General features: G+C 53.8%; 1 protein-coding gene across 1 annotated transcript; it reads right to left on the reverse strand.

Moving 5' to 3' along the window:
- Positions 1–891: 891 nt before the first annotated feature.
- On the reverse strand, positions 892–21691 carry SLC6A12 (solute carrier family 6 member 12; the record flags this gene model as incomplete). Its single annotated transcript, XM_080705267.1, has 14 exons — positions 892–1035; positions 2344–2514; positions 2799–2899; positions 4128–4230; positions 5398–5535; positions 5951–6063; positions 6348–6472; positions 6745–6848; positions 8743–8877; positions 10464–10596; positions 12164–12251; positions 12955–13095; positions 15913–16047; positions 21481–21691. The coding sequence occupies 14 exons, from the start codon at positions 21689–21691 to the stop codon at positions 892–894; spliced, it is 1842 nt and encodes a 613-aa protein (XP_080561393.1).
- Positions 21692–23943: the final 2252 nt, after the last annotated feature.

The raw sequence follows: 23943 nt of genomic DNA on the forward strand, positions 1-23943 counted from the left end.
TCTCTCTGCATCCCTCTCTCAGACCTACTTCTCCTCCCACTGCCTGCATGAAGCAGTCCAGAGGGAGGTGGAAGCGGGCATCCCACCCTCTTAGTGATCTGGGCGAGGCTGAGGAGGCCCTGAGGAGGCCCTGGGGGTGCTGGGGATGGAACTCGCCCTGGCCAGATCACACCTTGCAGTCCCAGCCCCTGGGCAGTGGCTGTGGGTGCCATCTGTGAATGAACCATTCCCCGAAGTGCCCCGCCCGACCCCTCGCCTGCCTTCTTTTCTGCAAGCCCTGCCCTCCTCCTCCAGGAAGCCCCTAGCCAGGGAAGGAGCTGGTGTGATTCGGTAGGGGCGTGGGGAGAGGAGGGCATAAGTGGGGAAGGGGGAGGAAAGGAGGGAGTTGTGTGTGGGCAGAGAGAACCCCACGCACGGTCCCTTTCTCAGAGGGCAGAGGGGATGAAAGCGCAGCTCCCAGAGGGGGCTCCTGGATGGATGGAGGGGTGTGAGGCTGGGGAGGGAGAGCCCCCTCTAGAGAAGACCCCCTTCTGACCCCATCCCCAGGTAGCGTGCTTGACGGACACCGGATGAGGCAAAGACCAGCGCACGGTGGCGGGCGTCCACAGGTGCTTGTTTAGGAAGGCAGGACACCCGAGGACACTGTGTCGCGCCTCTGGCTCTGAGAAGCTGTGCAAACCCCAAAGTGGCTTTGCATCTCTGGTCCTCTGTCTTCTCAGCCACGTAGTTGGGGGCTTGGGTCAGAAGTGGATGGCAGATGAGGACGGTGAGCTGCCTCTGCAGGTAGGTGCCTGGGCCCCCCAGAGGTCCTCAGCAGGTCTGCGGTGGGAGCAGGGAGGTGGCCCTGACCTCGGGTCCCGGCTTCAGAGCCACCTGGCCTCTGGCCCCTTTCTATAAGGGGGTCTCCTTCTCCCCAGCAACTAGCCGTTCCTTCATGGGGGTGGGCCTGCAGTCCCGGCCGGGGCCGCCATCCAGATGCAGGGGTCGCTTGGGCTGCGGCAGGCTGGCGTCGGGGGTGGTGAGCTGCTCCAGGCGCTGCAGGGAAGGGCGTGAGTGGGCGCGGTTGGTGAGAGGCCAAGATGCGCGTGTCCCTGGGACCCAGCGCAGAGCCAGGTACGTGGAAATAAAGGACAAATGCTTCCAGGTGATGGAGAGGTGATAACGTGGCGATTAGCTGTGTTAACCACCCAGGTTCTACGACCAACCACCTGTGCCATCGCAGGCAATCTGTGCAATCTCCTCTCGGTTTCCTCACAAAACAGTATCTAGCCCAGGGTAAGTGACCAGAAAGTATCTATTCTTGTAATTATTATTACTCTTCCTTTTTTATGTGCTCAGTAAGCACCTGTCACTCCCTTTGTGTTAGTAGTACCCCATTACAATTGCTATTGGTACCATCTCCTCCCCCCTGGCCTCAGATGCAGCTGTAATAACTGGAATCACGATGGCCTCTTTGTGACCGTGAAACAGGTTGGCAAAAAGACAACATGCCTGGGATGGGAGACAGAAATATAGGAAGAGTCTGGCCCCTAATGGCCGCTTAAAGCAGACAAATCAATTGTCAGCAGCCTCATCTCTGATCTTTTTGATACGCAAGAAGTGAATAATCCTATTTGCTTAAACTATTGTAGGGTGGATTTCCCGTTACTTGTAGGCAGGTCAGATAGACTTTGACAGATGCAAATGTCTCTGTGGGTCACTGGCCAAGCGCCTTCCAGAAAGGCACCTCCCAGGCTCTACAGAGGGAGCCTTCTGCAGTGGCCCTAGGAAGAGTTAAAACAAGAAAAAAATCCAGAGCCTGAGTGTGGAGTGAACCACAGTTGCCAGTTTTCCAGGAGCAAGGAATCTATATTCTTTAAACCTCCCATGTCTGGGCTCCTCTGCATTCATGCTTGTTTTTGTATTTCTCCTGACCCTTTAACACTTTGCCCTTAGGTTGACTTGCCCAGATGACCGGCCAGGGGTCAGGTTCTGCAGGATCAGGGCCCTAGGACTTTTGTATGTGTGTGTGTGTGGCACTGGGATTGAAGCCAGGGGCACCATCTCCCTGAGCCGCACTATTTTAGTTTTTATTTCGAAACAGGTTTTAACTAAGTTGCTGAGGTTGGCCTCAAACCTGCGATCCTCCTGTCTCAGCCTCCCAAGTACTAGTAGTACAGGAGTGTTCTACCCTGCCTGGCGGACTCTGGGGCCTTTAAGAATGTTTCTGAAAGTAGAGCCGTCGACCTGGTCTTTTAGATTCCTTAGGATCACAAGGCCGCCCCGCGCGCAGAGCCCGTGTGTACCCACGACCCATCCTCTCCCGGGGCCCTCCTTTACTGGGTCACCTCCCTAACCACCTACCTTCTTGAAGGAGCCCTGGGTCCTCAGGAGGGCCAAGACAAAGAAGAGCGGGACACAGGCCATGGAAGAGAAAGCCAGGCACCAGCCGATGGCGTAGCCCCAGCCTGGGTACTCGTAGTTGTTGTTGTATTTGAGCGGCGTGTACTTACTCAAGGAGAAGAGGAAAATGGCCTAAAGGGGGAGGAGCGGGCATGGGTGGCACAGCCGGCTGCCAAGTCCCTCCCGGGAGGAGATGCCGGGGCGGGGTGCAGGCCCCAAGCGGCGGACAGAGAGGACCCCACAGGTGAGAAACCGGGTAGCAGGGGCAGGTGCATGAGGAAGAAAAGAGGATGGATGGAATGGCTGGAGAGAGAGTGGCTGAGACGGCCCAGGGCAGAGGGGCAGGAAGCCCCCGCGCCCACGCGCCGTGGTTGGGCCTCGCCCCTCGGTGGACAGGGCAGCGGGTGGGCACCTACCAGGCAAAGCCCGGGGGTCAGGAAGAGCCAGGAGAGCTTCACCAGTGGCCACGGCCGGTAGCCAATCATGTCCTCGATGTTGTCATAGAAACGGTCGGCCCCTGCGGGGGTGGGGGGGAGTGAGCACAGCTCTCGGGGAACTTCAGAAAAAAATCACTCTTTCCCCAGCCCAGCCCAGGACTGGAAGCTGGGACAGGCATCTGAGTCGCAGGGCAGGGGCTGCCACCACGGGCCACCAGCACCGATGGAGGCTCCACTGTCCCGTCCACACAGGGACCCTGGAGCCTAAAGCGGGCTCAGCACTGACGCTAACGCTTGTTTAGGGGAGATGGACTTGATTCAGGGCAAAGCAGAGAAAGAGCAAGGGCCGGCTGCGCACACAGTTTTACGAGTCTCCGCTCGGCCCGCAGAGCTACCGCTCACACAGCATGGCCCAGGCCCAGATGCTAGGGCGACCACCTCTGAGTGCCCAAGAAAGCATGGTAAGAAGATCAGGCCTGGTGGCGCACGCCTGTAATCCCCGTGCTTAGGAGGAGGAGACAGGAGGATCGCGCAGGTTCAAAGCCAGCCTCGCTGGCTTAAGAGACCCTGTTTCCAAATAAAAAGTATAAAATAGGTCTGGGAGTGTAGCCCGGAGGTAGAAGGATTTCCAGGAACCCCAGTACCACCAGAAGAAGAAGAAGAAGAAGAAGAAGAAGAAGAAGAAGAAGAAGAAGAAGAAGAAGAAGAAGAAGGAGAAGAAGGAGAAGAAGAAGAATAATTAGGGGGGGGAGGGGGAGAAGATGATCAGTGTGTGTTTTCTGAGAACACTGCATTTTCTTTGTTTAGTTTAATATCTGTAGGTTTTCACATTTGCTCCAGTTCTACACAGAACCATTTCTCTCAGAAGTAGAGAACCGCTCACTGGGGACGGTGTTTGGAGGATTCATCTCCCCCACCCCCAGCCCATGCCTTCCCACCCATCACCCACACACGAAGTCCCACCACCAGAGCTGTTGATTTAGCAGGGTGTGGTGGGGCACGCCTGCAATCCCAGTACTTAGGAGGCTGAGACAGGAGGACCACAGGCTTGAGGCCTGAGTGTGGCTCCCCTGGTGGACCCTCGGGGACCTCTGCATCACGAACACTCCCCTCGCTCTTTAGGGAGATCTGTTTTGCCGTCGCCCCAGCTCCAGCTGTCCTGATGGGAGATGCCAGGCTGCCTGGCCACAGCTGGCCTTCCCAGGATGGAGACGCCGGGTGGTGCTGTCCCGCCTCTCGCTGGGCCGGGCAGAGCCTGCCTTCCTCGGGCATCCTCCTCCCTCTCCACCCGGCCTCTCCACTGCTTACCGTACACCCAGCTGATGCAGACCACTTCAAAGACGGAGAGGAAGAGCAGGCAGATGCCACTGGAGGCGTAGTAGTCGAACAGCTGGAAGATGTACATCCCGCCCTGCAAGGAGTAGGGTGAGCCTACAGCCCGGGGTGCAGGGCACACGCTGGACCAGGTGGCAGGCACCACGCAGGCACCATCCTGCCTGCCCAGCCACAGGAATTTATCCTCGCCTCTGAGGGGAGTTGGCCCTGCCTGTGTCTTTCGGCCCCTCATTCGACATCAGGCTGACAGCCTCTGTGCCCACGGGGATACCAGGAGCCATGATAGACATGTGCTGGGAACCGGCCCCCTTGCTCCACTCCTTTTGGGTTGGGTCCCTCTCTCCCTGCTACGGGCCTGAGTAAGCCATCACACCTGCCACAATCGGGGAAAGCCCTGTCTTTCCTCCAGGACTGGTCAGATGGGGAAAGGTAAGCCTCAAGTAAGTAGCACCAGCCTTCCCCGATATCACAGGAGGAGAACCCGCCTAATTGCCAAGCCAGGTGCAGTGGCGCACACCTGAAACCCCAGTACTTGGGAGGCTGAGGCTAGAGGATCGCAGATTCTAAGTATGTGATAACTTAGCAAAACCCTGTTTCAAAATAAGAAATAAAGTGGGGCTGGGGGTGTAGTTCAGAGGTAGAATACCCCCTGGTTCAGCCGGGCATGGTGGCACATGCTTGTAATCCCAGTGCTTGGGAGGCTGAGACAGGAGGATCTCAGGTTCAAGGACAGCTTCAGTAAATAGTGAGACTTTCTTCAACCTAGCAAGACCCTGTTTCAAAATAAAAAATAAAATAGGGCTGGGGATGTAGCTCAGAAGTAAAATGCCCTTAGAGTCAATCCCAAGTGCCACACAAAAAACCTCCTGATTCAGTCCACAGTAACACACACACACACACACACACACACACACACACACGAAATTTGCCAGAGGAAAGGGAATCTGGACATAGATGGTGCTATTAGAACAGCTGGATCCAACCATGCCTGAATCCAGACTATCTCTAGACTTTGCAGTTACCTGACCCCACAGATACCCCTTCCTGCGTAAGCCAGCTTGTCCCTATCACCTGCAACCACAGGAGACCTGCCTGACCCGGGGAGAGCCCCTGGCCTGCTCCCTCCACCCTCGCTGTCTGCGGGGGGCAGGGCAGGTTTCTGTCCCACTTTGCCACGAGGAAGGTGTGGCTCTGTCAGCAGTGCCCCCAAGACGTCTTAGCACAGGCCGTCTGCCCCGCTCACCTCAGTGACCATCAGGAGCCCTAACAGGTAGCATACCACCGACATGGCCAGGATGAGCAGCTCCCGCCGCCGGCCCTTCCGGAGCTGCCTGGGGAACATGTCCAGGGAGGCCGTCACCAGGCACTCCATACAGACGAACTGTGGGCCGGAGGGGAGTGGGTGAGCGGCGCTGCCCCCGGCCCCACCCCAACCCTCAGCCCCCTTTGCCCATGGGTGCAAGGAGGGCATAGAAGGGGGTCCTGGTGGGGCCAGCCCTGCCCTTGGCCACCGCAGGGAGGGTGGGAGGGAGAGTGCTGTCCCTGAGGCTGAGCGGCTGCATAGAAGCTGGGGCGGCTGGAGACCCCCTTGGGGAACATCCCTGGGGGGAAAGGTCAAGCCTTGAAAACATGGCGGAGGGTCTCGAGGTCCAGGGCCACCCAGCCCAGCCCAGGCAAACGCCTGGGATCCCAGAAGGGACATCAGATTCTCGGCCAGGGGGAGAGGGAGGGATGCCGAGCCCAGCCAAAGCTGTTAGAGCGTCACCGGGCCGGGCAGCGCGGGGTCGGGGTCGTACCTGGCTGTCCAGACCCAAGAATATGAGCATGATGAAGAAAAGGCAGGACCACAGCGGGGACAGGGGCATCATGGTCACAGCCTTGGGGAAGGCGATGAAGGCCAGGCCGGGACCTGCCACACAGCAGGATCGGGTGAGCCTGGCTTCCACCGCCCTCCGAGCTGCCCTGCCCCGTCCCGCCCCGGCACTGTGGTGTGTGTAAGCGTGTGACACGCGCAGGTGGCTGGAGAGGGCAGGGTGAGCCTCTCCCCAGGGAGCAAGGCTGGTGCCCAGGCGCACGGGGGCCAGCCCAGCACCCTCTGACCCCTCGCCCTCCTCCCTCCCTCCCACAGCTCTTGAGCCAAGTACTGCACCCCAGGGCTAAAGACTCAGACCACCTGGCGTCTGGGGCGGCTACCTGACTCGGCCACTTCAGAAATGGGCACCCCCTGCTCTCGGGACATGAAGCCCAGGATGGAGAAGACGACGAAGCCGGCCACAAAGCTGGTGGCGCTGTTCAGGAAGCAGAGGGCGATGGAGTCCCTGTGCGGTAGGCGAAGGCCAGCAGAGATGGGGGGAGCACGGATCAGATAGATGGGGGATGCCCACCAGAGACAGGGCAAAGAGGGGAGGGAAGAGCAGCAGGAGAGAGAAAGAGAAAGATCGGTGGTGGAGGACACGGAGAGGGAGGGGAGGCGAGGAGACAGTTAGTCTGGCAGAGGAGCCCAGTGCTCCCTGAGCCCAGCACGATGGCCTCACTCCAGGGCGCAACCCAGACCCTGGCCCAGCGCCCACGCCCACCGGCCCGTTCTCACTTGTAGCAGTTGTTGTTATATTTATTGTAGCTGCCCAGGGCCGTGAGGCAGCCCTGACAGATGGCAAAGGAGAAGAAGATCTGGGTGCCCGCGTCCATCCACACCTGCAAGACACCCCAAGAAAGTGGGGGGCAGTGTCAGGGCCTGGAGCCAGGCGAGCAGGAGCCAGGCCCCCCGCACAGTGCCCGCCGCTTTCGTCCGCAGGAGGATGACAGGTTCAAGGCCAGCCTTAACAGTTTAGTGAGACCCTAAGCAAAACTTTCAAGTCCCTGTTTCAAAATGAAAAGGGCTGGAGGTATCACTTGGAAGTAGAAGGTCTCTGGGTTCAATCCCCAGTACCAGAAATAAAAAATAAAATAAATATAAGACAAATCTCACAAAGAACCTACCGGGGGAAAAAATGGTATCCTCAAACACTGGGGGGTAGAAGTGTATGATTCTCAAAAGCCAAGACACTCAGCCCTCTATGTCCAGGATTCCACCAACCGCAGTTTGAACATATTCAGGAACAAAAATGTACCTCTACTAAACATGAATGGACTCTCTTCTTGTCATTGTTCCATAAATAACACAGAATAACAAGTACTCATAGAACAATTGTGTTGCGTTAGGTATCTCAAGCCATCTAGAGATAATTAAAGTCTCCAGGACAGTGTGTGTATGTTTGCGCCAATAGGGTGCCATTTTATATAAGGGACTTGAATGCCCACAGGATGTGGTACCGTGAGGGTCCTAGAGCCAACCCATCGCCCGGGGACGCTGCAGGAAGCTGAAGGACACTGCATATTTAGAAGCGGCTCTCCCCTAAGCGTCCCAGGCCAGGTGTGAGCTCACACAAGTAGGGAGACTGCTCTGTTTTTTCTCCCGCCCTCTCCACACACTAGAGCCAGGCCTGGCACTTAACAGGTCCTCAACACATTTTTGTTGAATTAAATGAATGAATCATCAAAGGAAGATAGATTATACAGATGTCAAAAATGACATTTACAGATAATTCAGTAGCATGGAAAAGGCACGTAACTTAAGTGAAAAAGGGAAATATGTCTCTATAATAATCTCAGTTTTGTTGACACACACACACATGCACACATGCACACACACACCACCTAGAAAATAAACTTGGAAGTAAACATACGAAAATACTAATAGGTCAAGAGTATAAGTAACAGCAGATGCTGGTGCAGATGGGGGGAGAAGGAAGTCTTCTCCACTGTTGGCGGGATTGGCCATGAGGGCGGCCAGTACAGAGATCAGCACAGACTCAAAAGACTAGGAATGGAGCTGCCGTCTGGCCCAGCCATGCCACTCCTCAGTGCCTTTGTTAAAAAAAAAAACTGAAGGTCAGAAAACCATCGTGAGACGTTCATACCGGCGTTTACAGCTGCACACTTTACAATAGCCGGTTATGGAAGCAACCGAGGTGTCTGTCAGCAGATGAGTAAATAAAGAAAAGGCAGTCTCACGCCAACACAGTGGAGTTTTCCTCAGCCATAAAGGAGAACAAAATGATATCATCTGAGGAAAACGGGTGGGGCTAGAGAACACAGTGCAGAGTGAGACAGGCCAGGCCCAGAAAAACCAAGGGCCCTGTGTTTCCTCATCTAGAGAAGCTAAAAAGAAAATAAGAAAGAAAGGGACCTCATAAAGGGGGAGCGAGACCAGGAGTCATGAAGGAAGCCAGGGACGGGAAAGGAGGAATTCAGGGGAGAAAACCGGCCAAACAACGTTCCGTGCGTACATGAATGTATCGCTACGGATCTCACGCTCACGTACAGCTGCGATGGACCAATGAAAACGTTTTTCTAAATGCTAACCAAGATTCTATCTGAGTGGTGGGATTCTAGGAGAGTTCAGTTTATTTTTCAGTTTTCTCCCATGTTATCTAATTTTTCTCCAGTGGGCATCCACTGCTTTTCAACCAAAGAGAAGATTGTCGAGCGCGCACCCCAGCAGGGAGGGGAGGCCTCCGGGTAGATGGCCACACCGCGCGATGCCCACCTGGGGGTCCTTGAGGCGGAGCAAGTCCGGCCTCAGGTAGTAGATGATGCCCTCGTAGGCTCCAGGAAGGGTGACACCTCGGACCAGTAGGATGATCAGGACCAGGTAGGGGAACGTGGCGGTGAAGTAAACAACCTTGGGGGGAAGAAGCAGGCCGAGGTCACTTCTGGTGGGGACACGGTGGGGCAGCTGGAGGAGTCGCCAGTTGCCGGCATCCCCAGGCAGCGCCAGCCACACGGAGCTTCTGCCTGGTTCCAGCCTCCTGGACCGAGGTGGGTGAGCGCAGGGAACTTTCCACACCTCCTCTCCACATTCCAGCGGGTCTTACTCCCCAGCCCAGTGTGAGACACACCGTCAGCAGGGTGCAGCGAGCAGGGGAGGCCTGGAGGGGAGCAAATGCCCAGCCCACAGCCCCTCAAAGATTCTAAAATCCAGCATCCATTCCGCTTAATCCCTCATCCTGCCTGGCTGCTCTCCCCTCATGGGGCCAGGAGCCAGGTGCATATGGGGATTTGGGAAGAGACTCAGAGTGTGTTTTTCCAGCTTTATATTTGGGGGAACAGCAGGGGTCTGAGTGCAGGGGTCCTGGGGACCCTCAGGGGGTTCCACCCTGTCCCTGATTACCCTCAGCTCCTAGTTCTGTACCAAGGCGGCCTTATCTGTGTGGTTATTTTTTACAACAACCCAGAGAAGGAGAGGCAACCTAAATGTAGGACTTATCAGAACAGTCAGTCCCCTGCCCATTCCTGGCTTTAAAAAACATGAAGTAGAGCCTGGGCGCAGTGGCGCACATCTGTACTCATAGGATTTGGGAGGCTGAGACAGGAGGATCTCAAATTCAGCCTCAGCAAGTTAGAGAGATCCTGTTTCAAAAAATAAAAAGGGCCAGCCGGGCGCGGTGGCGCACACTTGTAATCCCCGCGCTTGGGCGGCGGAGACAGGAGGATCACGCTGGTTCGGAGCCAGCCTCGCTGACTTAAGATTTTCCAAATTTAAAAAATATAAAATAGGTCTGGGAGTGTAGCCCGTAAGTAGAAGGACTTCCAGGAACCCCAGTACCACCAAAATAAATAAATTAATTAAAAATTAAAAAATAAAGGGCTGCGGGTATCCCCCAAAAGTAGAATGCCCTTGGGTTCAATCCCCTATAGCAAGAAAGAAGCAGTAGTCTCAGGATCTCTGCAGTGGGAATGATGCTCAAACCTAAATCATCTGTATGAAACACGTCCGCTGTTGTCTCTACTTGGCTCTGACCCCTTCCGTGACGGCAGCCCACCACCCCAAACACGGCTCTGCTTGCTGACTTGTGCTACAAATTATCTTGCTATGTCATGAAATACAACAAAGGAATCTTAAGGGTGTGCATGGTCCTAACTGTGCAATATAGACACACAATAAACAGACACACACCCACACGCAGGCAGCAACATCGCAGAAGTCAGCAGGGTTTGCAGGTTTAGCCTGTCCTCACGCTGAAGACTTGTACAGTGACTAGCTCCAACAGTGGGGGGGTGGGGTATTGCTCTTACTTTGCTCTGAATATTATTTATGTAAACAGATCCTTAGCGTCTGTTGAAAAAGAAAATTCCCCCTTGTATTGAGTTAAACTCTGCCTTCCTACGACTCCCCCTATTCTCACCACGTGTCTCTGCTAAGCCTGTGGTCCCTTCAGTCCTCCAGGGTCTACCCTCAAGAGTCCACGTGGTCCCCAGGGGCCTCACCTTGCCGGTGGACTTGACCCCCTTCCAGATGCAGAAGTAGCAGATGACCCAGGCGAGCAGGAGACACAAGGCCAGCTCCCAGCGCAGCGCCCCCAGGTCGTGGATGCCTGTGGTGATGCCCAGCACCCGTCTCCTAATGGATTGGGAAAAATTAAAAACCAGGCCAAAGGTTAAAGGGGACCATGTGTCTGTTGGTCTGAATGGCCCCAGCTGTATTTATTTATTTATTTATTTATTTATTTATTTATTTATTTATTTTGGTGGTACTGGGGTTCCTGGAAGCCCTTCTACCTCCGGGCTACACTCCCAGACCTATTTTTACATTTTTTTATTTGGAAACAGGGTCTCCTAAGCCAGCGCGCGTGGCTGGCTTCGAACCTGCGCGATCCTCCTGTCTCTGCCTCCCGAGCGCGGGGATTACAAGCGTGCGCCACCACGCCCGGCTGGCCCCAGCTGTTAGAAGACCAAATCACCACAGTCCCATAGGTATCTGCATCTTTCTCAATCATCCAGATAAAGAGAGAGCAGGCAGGTGGTGAGGCGTGTGTGGATGAGCGCCTGGGGAGGCGATGTCTACATGGCGGGGTGATCAGCACAGCAGAACATGGGTGTCCCAAGGCGTGGGGCTGGATAAGCCTCGGGACCTAAAGACGGGAATGGGTGTGCGCATACGCGATAGCTTTAGGTAGTTTCGGGCCTGCACAAGAGAGGGGTGGGCAAACAGGAGAGAGTGTGTGGGGTGATGTGGTGTGTGAGGGTGACAGTGTAGACAGTGGAGGTGGGAGTGTGCATGGCCACAGGGAAGGGTGAGTGTGCATGAGGGGCTCGCCCCTTTCTATGGTGCCAATGCTCCCACTAGCGGGGCTCAGTGGTGCACACCTATACTCCCAGGACTGGGGAGGCTGAGACAGGAGGATCACAGGTTTGAGGCTAGCCTTGGCAACTTAGCCAGACTCTCAGCAAATTATCAAGACCCTGTTACAAAATAAAAAATAAAAGCCAGCCACGGTGGCGCATGCTTGTAATCCCCGTACTTAGGAGGCTGAGATAGGAGGATCGAAGGCTTACAGTCAGCTTCAGCAACTTAGTGAGGCCCTCTGCAACTTAGTGAGACCCTGTTTCAAAATTAAAAAATAAAATAGGGCTTGGGGGGGGTGGTATAGCTCAAAAGTAGAACACCCCAAGTTCAATCGCCAGTACCAAATCAGCTAATTAACTAAAAGGGCTCTGGGTGTAGCTCGGAGGTAGAATGCCCCTGGGTGCAATCCCCAGTGTCTCCCCCAAAATGCTGCCACCTTGGTGGATGTCAAGCTGCGCGGTGCGTCACTAAGGGGCGCAGGTTGGGAGGGTGCGCGGTCAGCGCTCCGGAGGCTGTTTGCAGCGCACCGCTGGACAGGTTGTCACTGCTGAGGGCGTGTGGGGCGGGGTAGGTGTGAGGCTACAGGTGGCCATTGGTGAGGATTTAGGCAGATGTGAATGGTCCATGTGGACGTGAGGGTCTGGGTAGATGTGACGGGTTAGACAGACATTCAAGGGTAGTTCTACAAGTGTCCCCTCATCCCTCGGAGCTGCAGGGCTGGAGGAGAGGTGCCGGGTGAGTGTTAGGGAGTTAAATGTGCACCCCGGCTATTCAAACGTGCACAGCTCAGACGTGCAGACTCTGCTCAGGGCCCACGGGATGGCGGGGCCCAGGCACCTACTCCCAGAATTCCATGACAGGTGAGGTGAAGTTCTCAGAGAGGGTCCTCGCACTGGCTCCAGAGTGGTTCAGAAAGTCCACGCAATGCTCTGTTGGGGGAAGGTGGGTGTGCATTAGAGTGGGCTGCTCAGAGGGTTCACGGGACCGGCTTCTCCCAGCTGACCTGAGTTCACCACTGTGGTTCCCAGAGAGTCCGGCCGCTCCCCTGGCCCCACTGCCAGCCTCCGACACAACCCAGACTGCAGATGCCTGCAGCCCCATGTGGTCGGCTCGGGAGGATAGCACAGCTGCCTGGCCGCCTCTGCCCCCCTCCACCCCGTCTCTCCATCACACAAACCAGGGGCCCGACTCTGTGCTGCTCTTCCCGGGAGGGAACACTGCCCGCCGGCGGGCCTCTCGCCTTCACGGCTCCCACTTTCTGCAGAGCTCCTGTCACCCACCAGACTCGGTGCTTGTTTTAATTTGCCTGCTTTTACCCTCCACTCTCAACTCAGTGAAGGCTGGGTCTAGCCCTAGAATGGTGTCAGGCTCTTAATAGACAGCCAGTAAAAATATTTGTGAACTGAATGAATGAATGGTAATAGCTCCTTGCAATGGTATAACACAGTCCCACTGGGATCCCGCATCCACACCGGGTTCTCCCTGCGGCCGGTCTAAGGGCCAGCCAGCAGAACGGGCACAAGAGCCCGGTGGCTCGGCCAGGTGGCCATTTCTGCCATGTGCTTGGTCCTCATCTGGTCATCGCCAGCATCAAGGGTCGGGCCCCATCCCCGGGGCTGGAACGGAGGCTACCTGTGTTCCAGGCGTTGGTGCAGGTGGTCCAGGGCAGCTCAGAGGTAAAGGAGCTGAACAGATAGAAGAGGGCCCAGGCCAGGATAATAACGTAGTAGATGTTCAAATAGGACTCGATGACCACAGATGCCATGCCGATGCCTTCCAGACAAGAGCCCAAGAGATCAACTTAGCCGGAGAAACACACACCAGCTGCCGGCCGCGGCTAGAAGGGTTTCAGGTGCTTCGCAAAGAGAACCACTGGGGTATATTCATTAGCACGAGAAGCCATTGATGGCATTTGTGTGTGTGTGTGTGTGGTGCTGGGGACTGAACTCAGGGGTGGTCTACCTCTGAGCTACATCCTCATCCTTATTTTATTATTTTTATTTTGAAAAGAGGTTTGCTAATTGCCGAGGCTGGCCTCTGACCTGCAATCCTCCTGTCTTGGCCTTTAGAGTCCTAGGATTACAGTCCTAGGATTACACTGCACTCAACTCATAGCATTTTTTTCTAAGAAAGGCGGGTTACAAATCACTGTCCGATGCCTTCTCCCATTTTGTAAGACATATTTGAGAGGTTTTTTTCCTCATGAGAAGAACTCTGGAAAGTTCTTCAAAAGTTAGCAAGTAGGGCCAGGCATGGTGGCGCACGCTTGTAATCCCCATGCTTGGGAGGCGGAGACAGGAGGATCGCACAGGTTTGAAGCCAGCCGCGCTGGCTTAATAAACCCTGTTTCCAAATAAAAATATAAAATGGGTCTGGGAGTGTAGCCCGGAGGTAGAAGGGCTTCCAGGAACCCCAGTACCACCAAAAAAAAAAAAAAAAAAAAGTTAGCAAGTAGGTTGCTAAGTGACAGGATCACTTTTTTTTAAAGTTTTTTTTTTTTTCCTTCTTGCATTTCCTATTTCTTGGTCTCAATTGCGTACTACTTGTAAAATAAGAAGGAAGCCGGGCGTGGTGGCGCACATTTATAATCCCCGCGCTTGGGAGGCTGAGACAGGAGGATCACACAGGTTTGAAGCCAGCCTCAGCTACTTAGTGAGGCTCTCAGCAGCTTAGTGAGACCCTGTTTCCAAATAAAATATAAAATAGGTCTGGGAGTATAGCCCAGAGGTAGAAGGCTCCTGGGTTCCACCGCCAGTACCACAATAAAATAAAATAAAATATTTTAAAAAATAAGAAGAGGCAGGAAGAATAAAGGAGTAAGAAAGACAAATTAAAAAAAAAAAAAAAAGCAAGAAGCATCCAGGAAGAGAGACGTGGTCCCCATGCCCTGAGCTGACCCGTCGGGGCTGACTCAGCTTCGCGGCCTCTACCTCCTTCGCAAGGCGGAAACCTGAGTGACTATTACTTGCTTATCACAGTGGCGCCCAGACTAGTGGGGGACACTGGGTCTCTTTCACAATCATTTCAGAAGTATCTTGTCACCCAGGGGCGTGAAGGAGCCCCAGAGAGGCTGGGGGAGGGGATTTCCCCAGGCCACTTGTACTGAGTTCTGGAGAATAAAGCCATATCGGAATCAATGCTGTGTGTGTGTGTGTGTGTGTGTGTGTGTGTGTGTGTGTGTGTGTTGCTGGGAATTGAACCTAGAGGCATTCTACCTCTGAGCCACACCCCCAGCCCTGTTTTATTTTTGAAACAAGGCCTCACTAAGTTGCTAAGGCTAGGGTCAATCCTGTGATCCTCCTATCTCAGCCTCCCTAGTTCTAGGATTACAGGCATGCGCCACCACACCCAGCTTCCATGCCAAGAGCTTAACAGACTCCAGGGGCAGGATCCACCTGGTAAACACCAGGACCACATAATGGGAGGGGCTGGGCCCTGGGTGATGCCTGGGAGAGGGGGCTGCTGAGGACTGAGGAGGGGCACACAGCGTGTTGTCTGCCCGTCCTGGGCACTGGGTTGGTCCCCAACCACCTACAGCAGCCATACCTCCAGCTGTCTCCCCAGAACCCAGACCTTAGGGAGCTCTGAAATCAGAAAAGGAAGAAGCCCCAGCCTCTCCCCAGCCCATCCCGTGCCCACCCTGCTGTGGCACCCCATAAAATAATCTGTATGTTCTGCAGTGGCCAGCCCTGGTGATGCTGCCTGGGACCTGGGGACAGGCCCTGCTAAAAATGACATTTACACTACTGCTGGGGTCCAGACAGCACCAAGAAACCCCTGGAGCACCCGAACTTGTGCGTAGAAACTCAGCAGGCCAAGCCGCCCTCCGCCCAGGCCCTTGCTGCTGCCCACACAGGGAGGGGTGTCCTGGGTGCTCCAGGGGCTCAGCAAGGAGCTTCCCCGGCGCAGCGAGGCACTGGGTTTGACCCCTGCCTGGGGAGCCCCATATTTGGGCTATTGCCCAGTCCCTGGGGTTCCCGTGAGAACTGGCATGAGGAAAGAGAGGCTTTGGGACCTCTCAAAACCAGGAAGGCCCCAGGTTACCCACGGGTCCCTGTGGTGCCAGTACCTGGGAGGCTGAGATAGGAGGATCCCAGGTTCAAGGCCAGCCTGGGCAATTTAGCGAGACTCCCAGAAACTTAGTGAGACCCTGCCTTGAAATGAAAAATAAAAAGGTTGAGGTGTGGCCCAGTAGGGAAGGGCTCCTGGATTTTATCCCAAGTAACACACGCGCGCACGCACACACAGGACAGGGGAGAACACCCCAAGCTGCTCACATTAGCAGCAACAGATCCAGAGAGAGAGCAGAACAGACACTGTTCTTAACACAGTCAAGAGGGAAAGAAAGCACCCGCCTGGGGTCAAATCCTCAGATGCTGAAGCTGGACTCAAATCTGCAAGCCTCCTCTCTCAGCCTCCCCAGCACTGGCATTACAGGTACGCGCCACCGCAGCGGCCTTGGCATTTTTTGTTTGTTTGATGCGTACTCTCCTCCCCAGCTTTATAAGCTCTGGGTCCCACACAGCCTAACTCTGCAGTTAGCACAGGGCACGGGAAGAAGGAAAGAGTAGGATGCAGGGAGGTACCCACCCTGCAAGAGGGGGCAGATCTTCCTCCAGGCGGTGACGCTACCTTGGCTGGTGTACTGGCCCAGTGCCACCTCCAAGAAGAACACAGGGATGCCACAGCTGAAGAAGAAGATCAAGTAGGGGACGAAGAAGGCTCCTGCAGAGGCCGGAGAGAGCAGGGCTGAGTCACGTCGCTCCGCTAGTCCAGTTCCCTCCCAGAGACCGCAGTCCTCAGTCTCCTTCCTCATCCAGGTGGCCTGGTCTTCTCTTCATGCTGCTGGGAGTGCCGGGCACCAGTGCTCTGGTCTGAGCCCGGTGTGAGGCGCCCAAGGTTTTTGGAGGGACAGGAGTGAATCTTTTTTTGGGGGGGATGAAACCCAGGGGCATTCCTCCAAGCTACACCCCCTGCCCTATTTTTTATTCTTTATTTTGAAACAGGGTCTCAGTGAGTTGTGGAGGGCCTCACTAAGGAGCTGAGGCTGTCCGCGAACCGCGGTCCTCCTGTCTCAGCCTCCCCAGTGCTGGGGTTATAAGCATTACAACAGGACTGAATCTTTGGGTGCAAAAGCCTAATAAAGGTACTATTTGTTATCTTCACATTAATCAGTGTATCATTTGGGGGTAATAAAAAACACTCATTCTGTATAATTTGATATGCTTGTTAAATGATCAAGTTTGGTACACTGTTCCAAAAAACAAACAAAAAATACCTTGGAAATATTATTTTTCCACTAATAATTTTTGGTGAGTTTTCCCTCCACCAGGCTCCTGGCAGAGAAGGGCTTCAGTGATCCCGGGGGAGGCCAGGCCTACCAGACACCTCACGGATTACAAGACGAAATCCAAGACAAGCCCCGAGCCAGGGCGTCCACAGGGAAAGAAGTCACCAAGGCACTGGTCCCATCGGTCCCATCGAGAGCACAGAGCTCTTGTTCTCTGTCAGGTCCTCTTCTAAACGCTTCCTGAGCATCAAAATCCTCACCAGACCACCTCCCGTGGGCAGACACTATTATTACCCCCTTTACAGATGAGGAAAAAAGGGCTGGGTTAAAGATGCAAAGACTAAACGCAAAAGAGGAAGAGGCGGAGCTGGGCGGGGTGGCGCACGCTTGTAATCCCAGCATTCGGGAGGCTGAGACAGGAGGATCCGGGTTCGCGGACAGCCTCAGCTACTTAGTGAGGCCCTCCGCAACTCAGTGAGACCCTGTTTCAAAATAAAGAAAAAAATAGGGCTGGGGTTGTAGCTCAGAGGTAGAATGCCCCTGGGTTCCACCCCCAGTACCACAAAAAAAAAAAAAAAAAAAAAAGAGGAAGCAGCAACCCAAGCAATCCGACCCACCCGAAGCTGTGACCTTAACCACTGCGCCATGAAGCTCCCAAGGCACTCCTCCTGCACGCAGAAAAACAGAAGGCACAAGGGAAAGTAAGGAAAGAGCTTTGTCTATCCTTCCAGGATTCCTGTAAGTGCACACACATGTATTTCACCTTTGCAAAAATGAGATTCCACTAGATATTAGTTGATAACCATTTTTGAAATTTATATCATAAAGCTCTTCTTTTTTTGTGTATGGTACTAGGGATGGAACTCAGGGGCATTCTACCTCTGAGCTATACCCCAGTCCTATTTTTTATTCTTTATTTTGAAACAGGGTCTCAGTAAGTTGCAAAGAGCCTTGCTAAGTAGCTGAGGCTGTCTGCAAACCTAAGGTCCTCCTGTCTCTGCCTCCCATGTACTGGGATTGTAAGCAAGAGTGCCCCAAAACCACACACACACACACACACACACACACACACACACACACACGGCTGAATCTCTTTATATTAATAAATACTATCTCTATATCCTTGTGTCATTTGCTACATAGTATTCCACTTCATGGAATCCTGGTGTATTATTTATTTATTTATTTGTTTATTTATTTATTTTTGTCTTGGGGATGGAATCCAGTGGCCTCTACCTCTGGGCTACACCCCCAACCTATTTTATATTTCATTTGAAAACAGGGTCTCACAAAGTTGCTGAGAGCCTCACTAAGTAGCCAAGGCTGGCTTCAAACCTGTGCGATCCTCCTGTCTCAGCTTCCCAAGCGCGGGGATGACAAGCGTGCGCCACCACCAGGCCCGGCTTTCCTTGTGTATTTTAAGTACCTTTCTGTTTCCTCACGGACACTGCCAGTGAAGGCCACTCTGCACATCCTTGTTCACTGGTCTCATTTTCTCCTTAGCATAGATTCCCCATAGAGGATTTGCTGAGTCCAGCAAAACACAGATTTGGTTTTGCCTGTGTGTGTTTGTGTGTTAAAATATATATAACATGAACCTTTTTGAGCGCACGGTTCTGCGGCACTGAGTCCACGCACACTGTGGCCGCCATCCAATTCCAGGACTTTTTCATCTTCCCAAACTGAACCTCCGTGCGCATTAAGCAGTAGCTCCACGCCCTTCTCCTTCCAGGCCCCTGGCAACCCTGATCCTGCTTCCTGTGTCTATGAACTCGCTTACTCAGCATCCCACCGTAAGAGGAGTCCCAACGCCTTTGTCTTTTTGTGCCTGGCTTATTTCACTTAACATATTTTCAAGCTTCATTCACGTCCTTGCATTTATCGGAATTTCCTTCTTTCTCAAGGCTGAATAATGTTCCCTGTAGATAGATGCCGCACTTCGCTAATCCACTCACCTAGTGATCAGGCCTTCGGGTTCTTTCCAGCTCGGGGACGTGCACCCTTTATAAAGGTCTTTTGCGTGTTTAAGTTGCCCTCCACAACTCTTACGCCTGCGTCCCCCACAGCAATGCATGAGAGTAAAGGAGGGCGATTGTGTCCTCTCAGCCCTAGGGAGCCACAGCCAGCCCCTAACTTTCCACCAAGCCCAAATCCTGTTAACCCGCGGCTGCCTTTCCCACTTGAGTGATACTAGACCCGCCCAAGCCACCGCTGGCTCAGCTTGGAGTGTTCAGGAGAAGGGCCATAGCTTGGGGACTGTCCCCGGGCACTCTTCGGGTGGTCTGTGGTGTGTGTCACCCTCGGCCCTTCCCACCAGCTGCGGGAGGTCCTTCCCTCTAGCAAAGGAAGTGGCTTCCGTTCTGACCTTAGAATGTGGACTTTCACCGCACAGAGCGTGGGGGACCCCAACCAGGTGTGGTGACACATGCCTGTAATCCCGGTACTTAGGAGGCTGAGACAGGAGGACTGCACGCTCAAGGCTAGTGCGTGGTGACTTAGTGAGACCCTGTTTTAAAAAAAATAAAAAGGAATGGGTGCTGGGCACTGAGAAAAAGAAGAAGGAAGGAAGGGAGGGAGATTTTTCTCTACAGAACTGTCTACTAACAAATAATAAATGAATTTTCCTACACGTTAATAAAAACCACATTTAACAGACAACTGGGATTACGGTCAGCCCGAGAGACGCCCTGTTACCGCGGTGAGTTAGCACAACTACAGCTCGGGGCAAAAATACTGACATTTGGGTTAGCCTGTGGCAATTAAATACAATCCTTATTAGCATATGTAGGAAAAGTCACTTATTAGCTAAAAAACAGCTCCGTAGGGAAAAATTCTTCAAAAGAATAGAAAAATAAGTGCGCACCTATAATCCTAGTAACTTGGGAGACTGAGACAGAGGAATCGTAGGTTCGAGGCCAGCTTCGGCAATTTAGCAAGAAGCCGTTTCAAAACAATAAATAAATAAATAAATAAATAAAATAAAAAGGGCTGCGGATAGAGCTCGGAAGTGGAATGACCTCAACCCCCACCACCACACAAAATATTCACATATTTGATCCCAAGTGGGTTGCGTCCACAGATGCCCAACCAGTGGGTGCGGAGGGTCCGCCGTCGTTAGGCTGGGAAGGGCTAAAGCGATAGCAACCCAGCAGCCTCTGGTCCTGGCCGCCTCCTGGCCTGCAGGCTCTCTCCTTTCAAGTGACAGGGACAAATTCCAGTCACCCGCAGGCGTCTAACCAGCTCTGCGTTCTGGGGCGAGTTCTCTGAGAAACAAGGGCTGGGCCAAGACGACCCTCAGTGACCCTCCACGTCACTGTATCCTGGACAAAGAAATAAACCACCAGCCTCCCACTCCTCCCTGCCTCCCCTAACATCTGGCCGGGGTCCGTCCCCACCACAGCCTGGATCCACCCAAGAAATCCTGATTCGGTTTCTTTCAAGTCATGATATGGAGCGGTTTGTCATAACAACTGTAATTTTATTTTACTTTTATTTTATTTTATTTTTTGGTGGTACTGGGGATGGAACCTTCTACCTCCAGGCTACACTCCCAGACCCATTTTATATTTTTTTTATTTGGAAACTGGGTCTCTTAAGCCAGCAAGGCTGGCTTCGAACCTGCGCGATCCTCCTGTCTCCGCCTCCCAAGCGCGGGGATTACGAGCCGAGCGTGCGCCACCACGCCCGGCAACAACTGTAATTTTAAAATATATAGCAAAGGAAGTGGCTTCTGTTCTGACCTTAGAATGTGGACTTTCACCGCACAGAGCGTGGGGGACCCCAACCAGGTGTGGTGACACATGCCTGTAATCCCGGTACTTAGGAGGCTGAGACAGGAGGACTGCACGCTCAAGGCTAGTGCGTGGTGACTTAGTGAGACCCTGTTTTAAAAAAAATAAAAAGGAATGGGTGCTGGGTACTGAGAAAAAGAAGAAGGAAAGAAGGAAGAGAGGGAGGAGGAGGGAGGGAAAGAGGAAGGAAGGAAGGAAGGAAGGAAGGAAGGAAGGAAGGAAGGAAGGAAGGAAGGAAGGAAGGAAGGAAGATGGGCTCACCAGGATCACGCTGGTTCGGAGCCAGCCTTGCTGGCTTAAGAAACCCTGTTTTCAAATTAAAAAATATAAAATCGGTCTGGGAGTGTAGCCCGGCGGTAGAAGGGCTTCCAGGAACCCCAGTATCACCAAAAAAAAAAAAAAAAAATAGGGCTGAGAGTGTAGCTCGGAGGTAGAATGCCCCTGGGTTCCATCCCCAGTACTACAAAACAAAACAAAACAAAACAAAACAAAAAACAGATGAACTTGCGTGTTCACCCCAGGATCCTTGCACTTGCTGCTTCCTACTGAATATACTTGCCATTCTCCATCCATCCATAAAGCACCTCCTTCACCCCCTTCAAGCGTTTGCTCAAATGTCACCTTCTCAAGCACAACCTGCTGGCTGCCGAACGTCGCGTTTGAAACCCCTCTCCCCACCCAGACCCGGCCTGGCCTCTCCCTCTCCCCTCCTCTCCTTCTCCACCAACCCCCGTGACGACCACTTGCTTTTCTCACCACCATCTGCCCCCTTCCGTGGGAGCAGAGACCGCAGAACGGGTTCTGCTCTGTGCCCGGCATGTGACAGGCCTTCAGTAATATTAATTAAATGAGTGAATCCCGGTAGCCTCTGACATTTGCATAGAGTAATGAAGATACTTATTAAAAGCCCAGATCCCTCGGTGAACTCATTTAAAAGCCCCCCGGAGGCCTGTGACATGTCGTCCACGTCACGCGGGCGGGAGGTGACGCAGAGCTCCCCCAGCCATCCTCCCCGGAGTCAGGAGGCCCGGCCTCAGTCGCAGGTTCCCCACCACGGCTACGTCAAGGTCAACTCACCACCTCCGTTTTTGTAGCAGAGATAGGGGAACCTCCAGACATTGCCCAGCCCAATGATTTCCCCGGCCACTGAGAGCACAAACTCCATCTTGTTGGCCCACTGGCCCCGCTCCTTCACCTGCTCCTCGCCTTCCTGGGGCGTCTCTCCCTCCTCGGGGGCCCAGGAGACCACAGGAAGCCCATCCTCGTGGACTGCCACTTTTCCGTCCATAGCCGCAGCCGCGGGGTGGGGCAGGTGGCGGGAGAGAGAGGCCTGGGGAGGAGAAGCGGCTGTGAACCCATCGCCCACCCCGCCGCCTCTGCCCGGCTTTGCTGACTTCCGAGGTGTCTGACCTAAGTTATGCCTTACTCTCCCCCCAGGGCTGGGCCGCTGGGGAGCAGGTCTTGTTTGTCAAGATGAGAAAATCAAGCCTTGGCAGATGAAGGGGCTGAGACTAAACCTCAGGCCTGGGCTTTTATTGCAAGTATCTCTCTCTCTCTCTCTCTCTCTCTCTCTCTCTCTCTCTCTCTCTCTCTCTTTATTGAATTGTTGGTGGTCGTTAATTTTTTGTTGTTGTTGTTTTTTGTTTTCTAGCAGTAGGAATTGAACCCAAGGGTGCTCTACCACTGAACTATATCCCCCGTTGTTTTTATTTTTTACTTTGTAATAGGGGCTCGCTAACTTGCTGAGGCTAGCTTTGAACCTGTGATCCTCCTGCCTCCGCCTCCCAAATAGCTGAGATTACCGGCTTGTACCCACAAGCCTGACCTATTTCAAGTTGCTTATGAACTTTGCAGACAGCACCCTCGCGGCCGACCCATCTGCCCGGATCCTCCGTGTGCTGCCGTGACTTAGCTCGCCCTGCCTCCCGGCCGGGAATAACAGGATCATAGGGCAGGCGGATCTGAGGTGGCTGCCCGGAGCTGTCCTCGCCGGGTGACCGTGATCGATCACCCAGGGGTAAACATGGGGATGCCGGCTTTGGCATCTGATTGGAAGGGTGGCAGAAGGTGGGCACGAGGCTGTGAAGAGGGCCTCCAGGGACCCCATCCTTTCCTCTCAGCTGCACCTCTTACCTAGGAGAAGCTGGGGAAGGGTCCTGCTGGTGGGAAGGGTCAGCAGGGCAACTGTCACTGGGGTGGCGGTCGTCTCCAGGTGGCCCGAGACAATCGAGCACCGAGGACACCCAGCGGGAGCTGCCCACCATGGCAGACCTCAGTCCTCCCCGCTCCCTGGCCTCCAGGGGCATGGCAGGGGCCGCTCTTGGCTCTGTTTTCCGTCCCTCTCCTCTGTCACTTTCCAGAAGATAAAATGGGACAGTGACCTGTGTATCTCCAACCATGTTTGCGTCACCCCCCCACACACACACACAGAGTCAGCCTGGAGTCACCTCCGCCCAGGAGGCGGCGCCCCGGGAGCACCCTCCCACCTCCCCTGCCTCCCAGGGGCCGTGGGGAATCCAGGCGCTCCCAGGCTCCAGAGAAACACAGGGAGTCTTTTTTATTAAGGAAGAGCCTGTGTTTATTTGTCGCTCCTTTTAGCCCAGGCAACAGCCCAAACCCAAGTCAGTTAGAAAGGCGTAGGCAGGGGCCATCTGAGTTTATGGAAAATTTGGAAGGTGACTTGAAGGGTACAGGTTAACCCAGGAGTGGGAAGGCATGCCCGGGTAGAACTCAGGTACTGGGACCTCTTCAGACGCTTCTGTGGCCAGCTCGGCCCTGGGGAGGGGGGAATGAGGAGGGTCGCCCAGTGGAAAGCAAAGCCTGGAGCCTCTGATGCGAGGCCGAGGAGGGGAGAATAGAAGAGGCTCTGAACTGAGGCCAAGTGGCCAGACCCATAGGGCTTTGAGAACCAGAATTAGTTTCAGGGGAGTCTGACCCCAGGGACAAGTCAGGGCTCTGAAACACAAACTGTGTGTGTGTGTGTGTGTGTGTGTGTGTGTGTGTGTGTGTGTGTGTGTGTGTTTATGCATGCGCTGAAGGCTGAGCCCAGGGGCATTCTACCAAGGGTAGCTACACCTACCCCTATTTTATTTTATTTATTTTATTTTTTGTATGTGGTACTGGGGATGAAACCCAGGGGCATTGTACCTTCAAGCTACACCCCCAAGCCCTATTTTTTATTCTTTATTTTGAAACAGGGTCTCACTGAGTTGCAAAGGGCCTCACTAAGTAGCTGAAGCTGTCCTTGAACTGTGATCCTCCGGTCTCAGCCTCCAGAATGCTGGGATTACAAGCCTGCGCCACCACGCCCGGTTTATTTTTTTTTATTTTGAAACAGGGTCTCGCTAAGTTGCTGGGGACCTTGCTACTGCTGAGGCTGTCCTCTAACCTGTGATCCTCCTGTCTCAGCCTCCCAAGTACTGGAATTACAGGTGTGCACTACCACGACCGGCTCCAAACCATTATTTTTAGGCAATGCCTAAACTCAAAGTGATGGCTACTGAATGAGAGCTGATGCGCCCTGAAGAAGGGCCCCTGAAT

Source organism: Muscardinus avellanarius, assembly GCF_963383645.1.
Source record: "Muscardinus avellanarius genome assembly, chromosome: 11".
In the NCBI taxonomy this organism is placed as follows: domain Eukaryota; kingdom Metazoa; phylum Chordata; class Mammalia; order Rodentia; family Gliridae; genus Muscardinus; species Muscardinus avellanarius.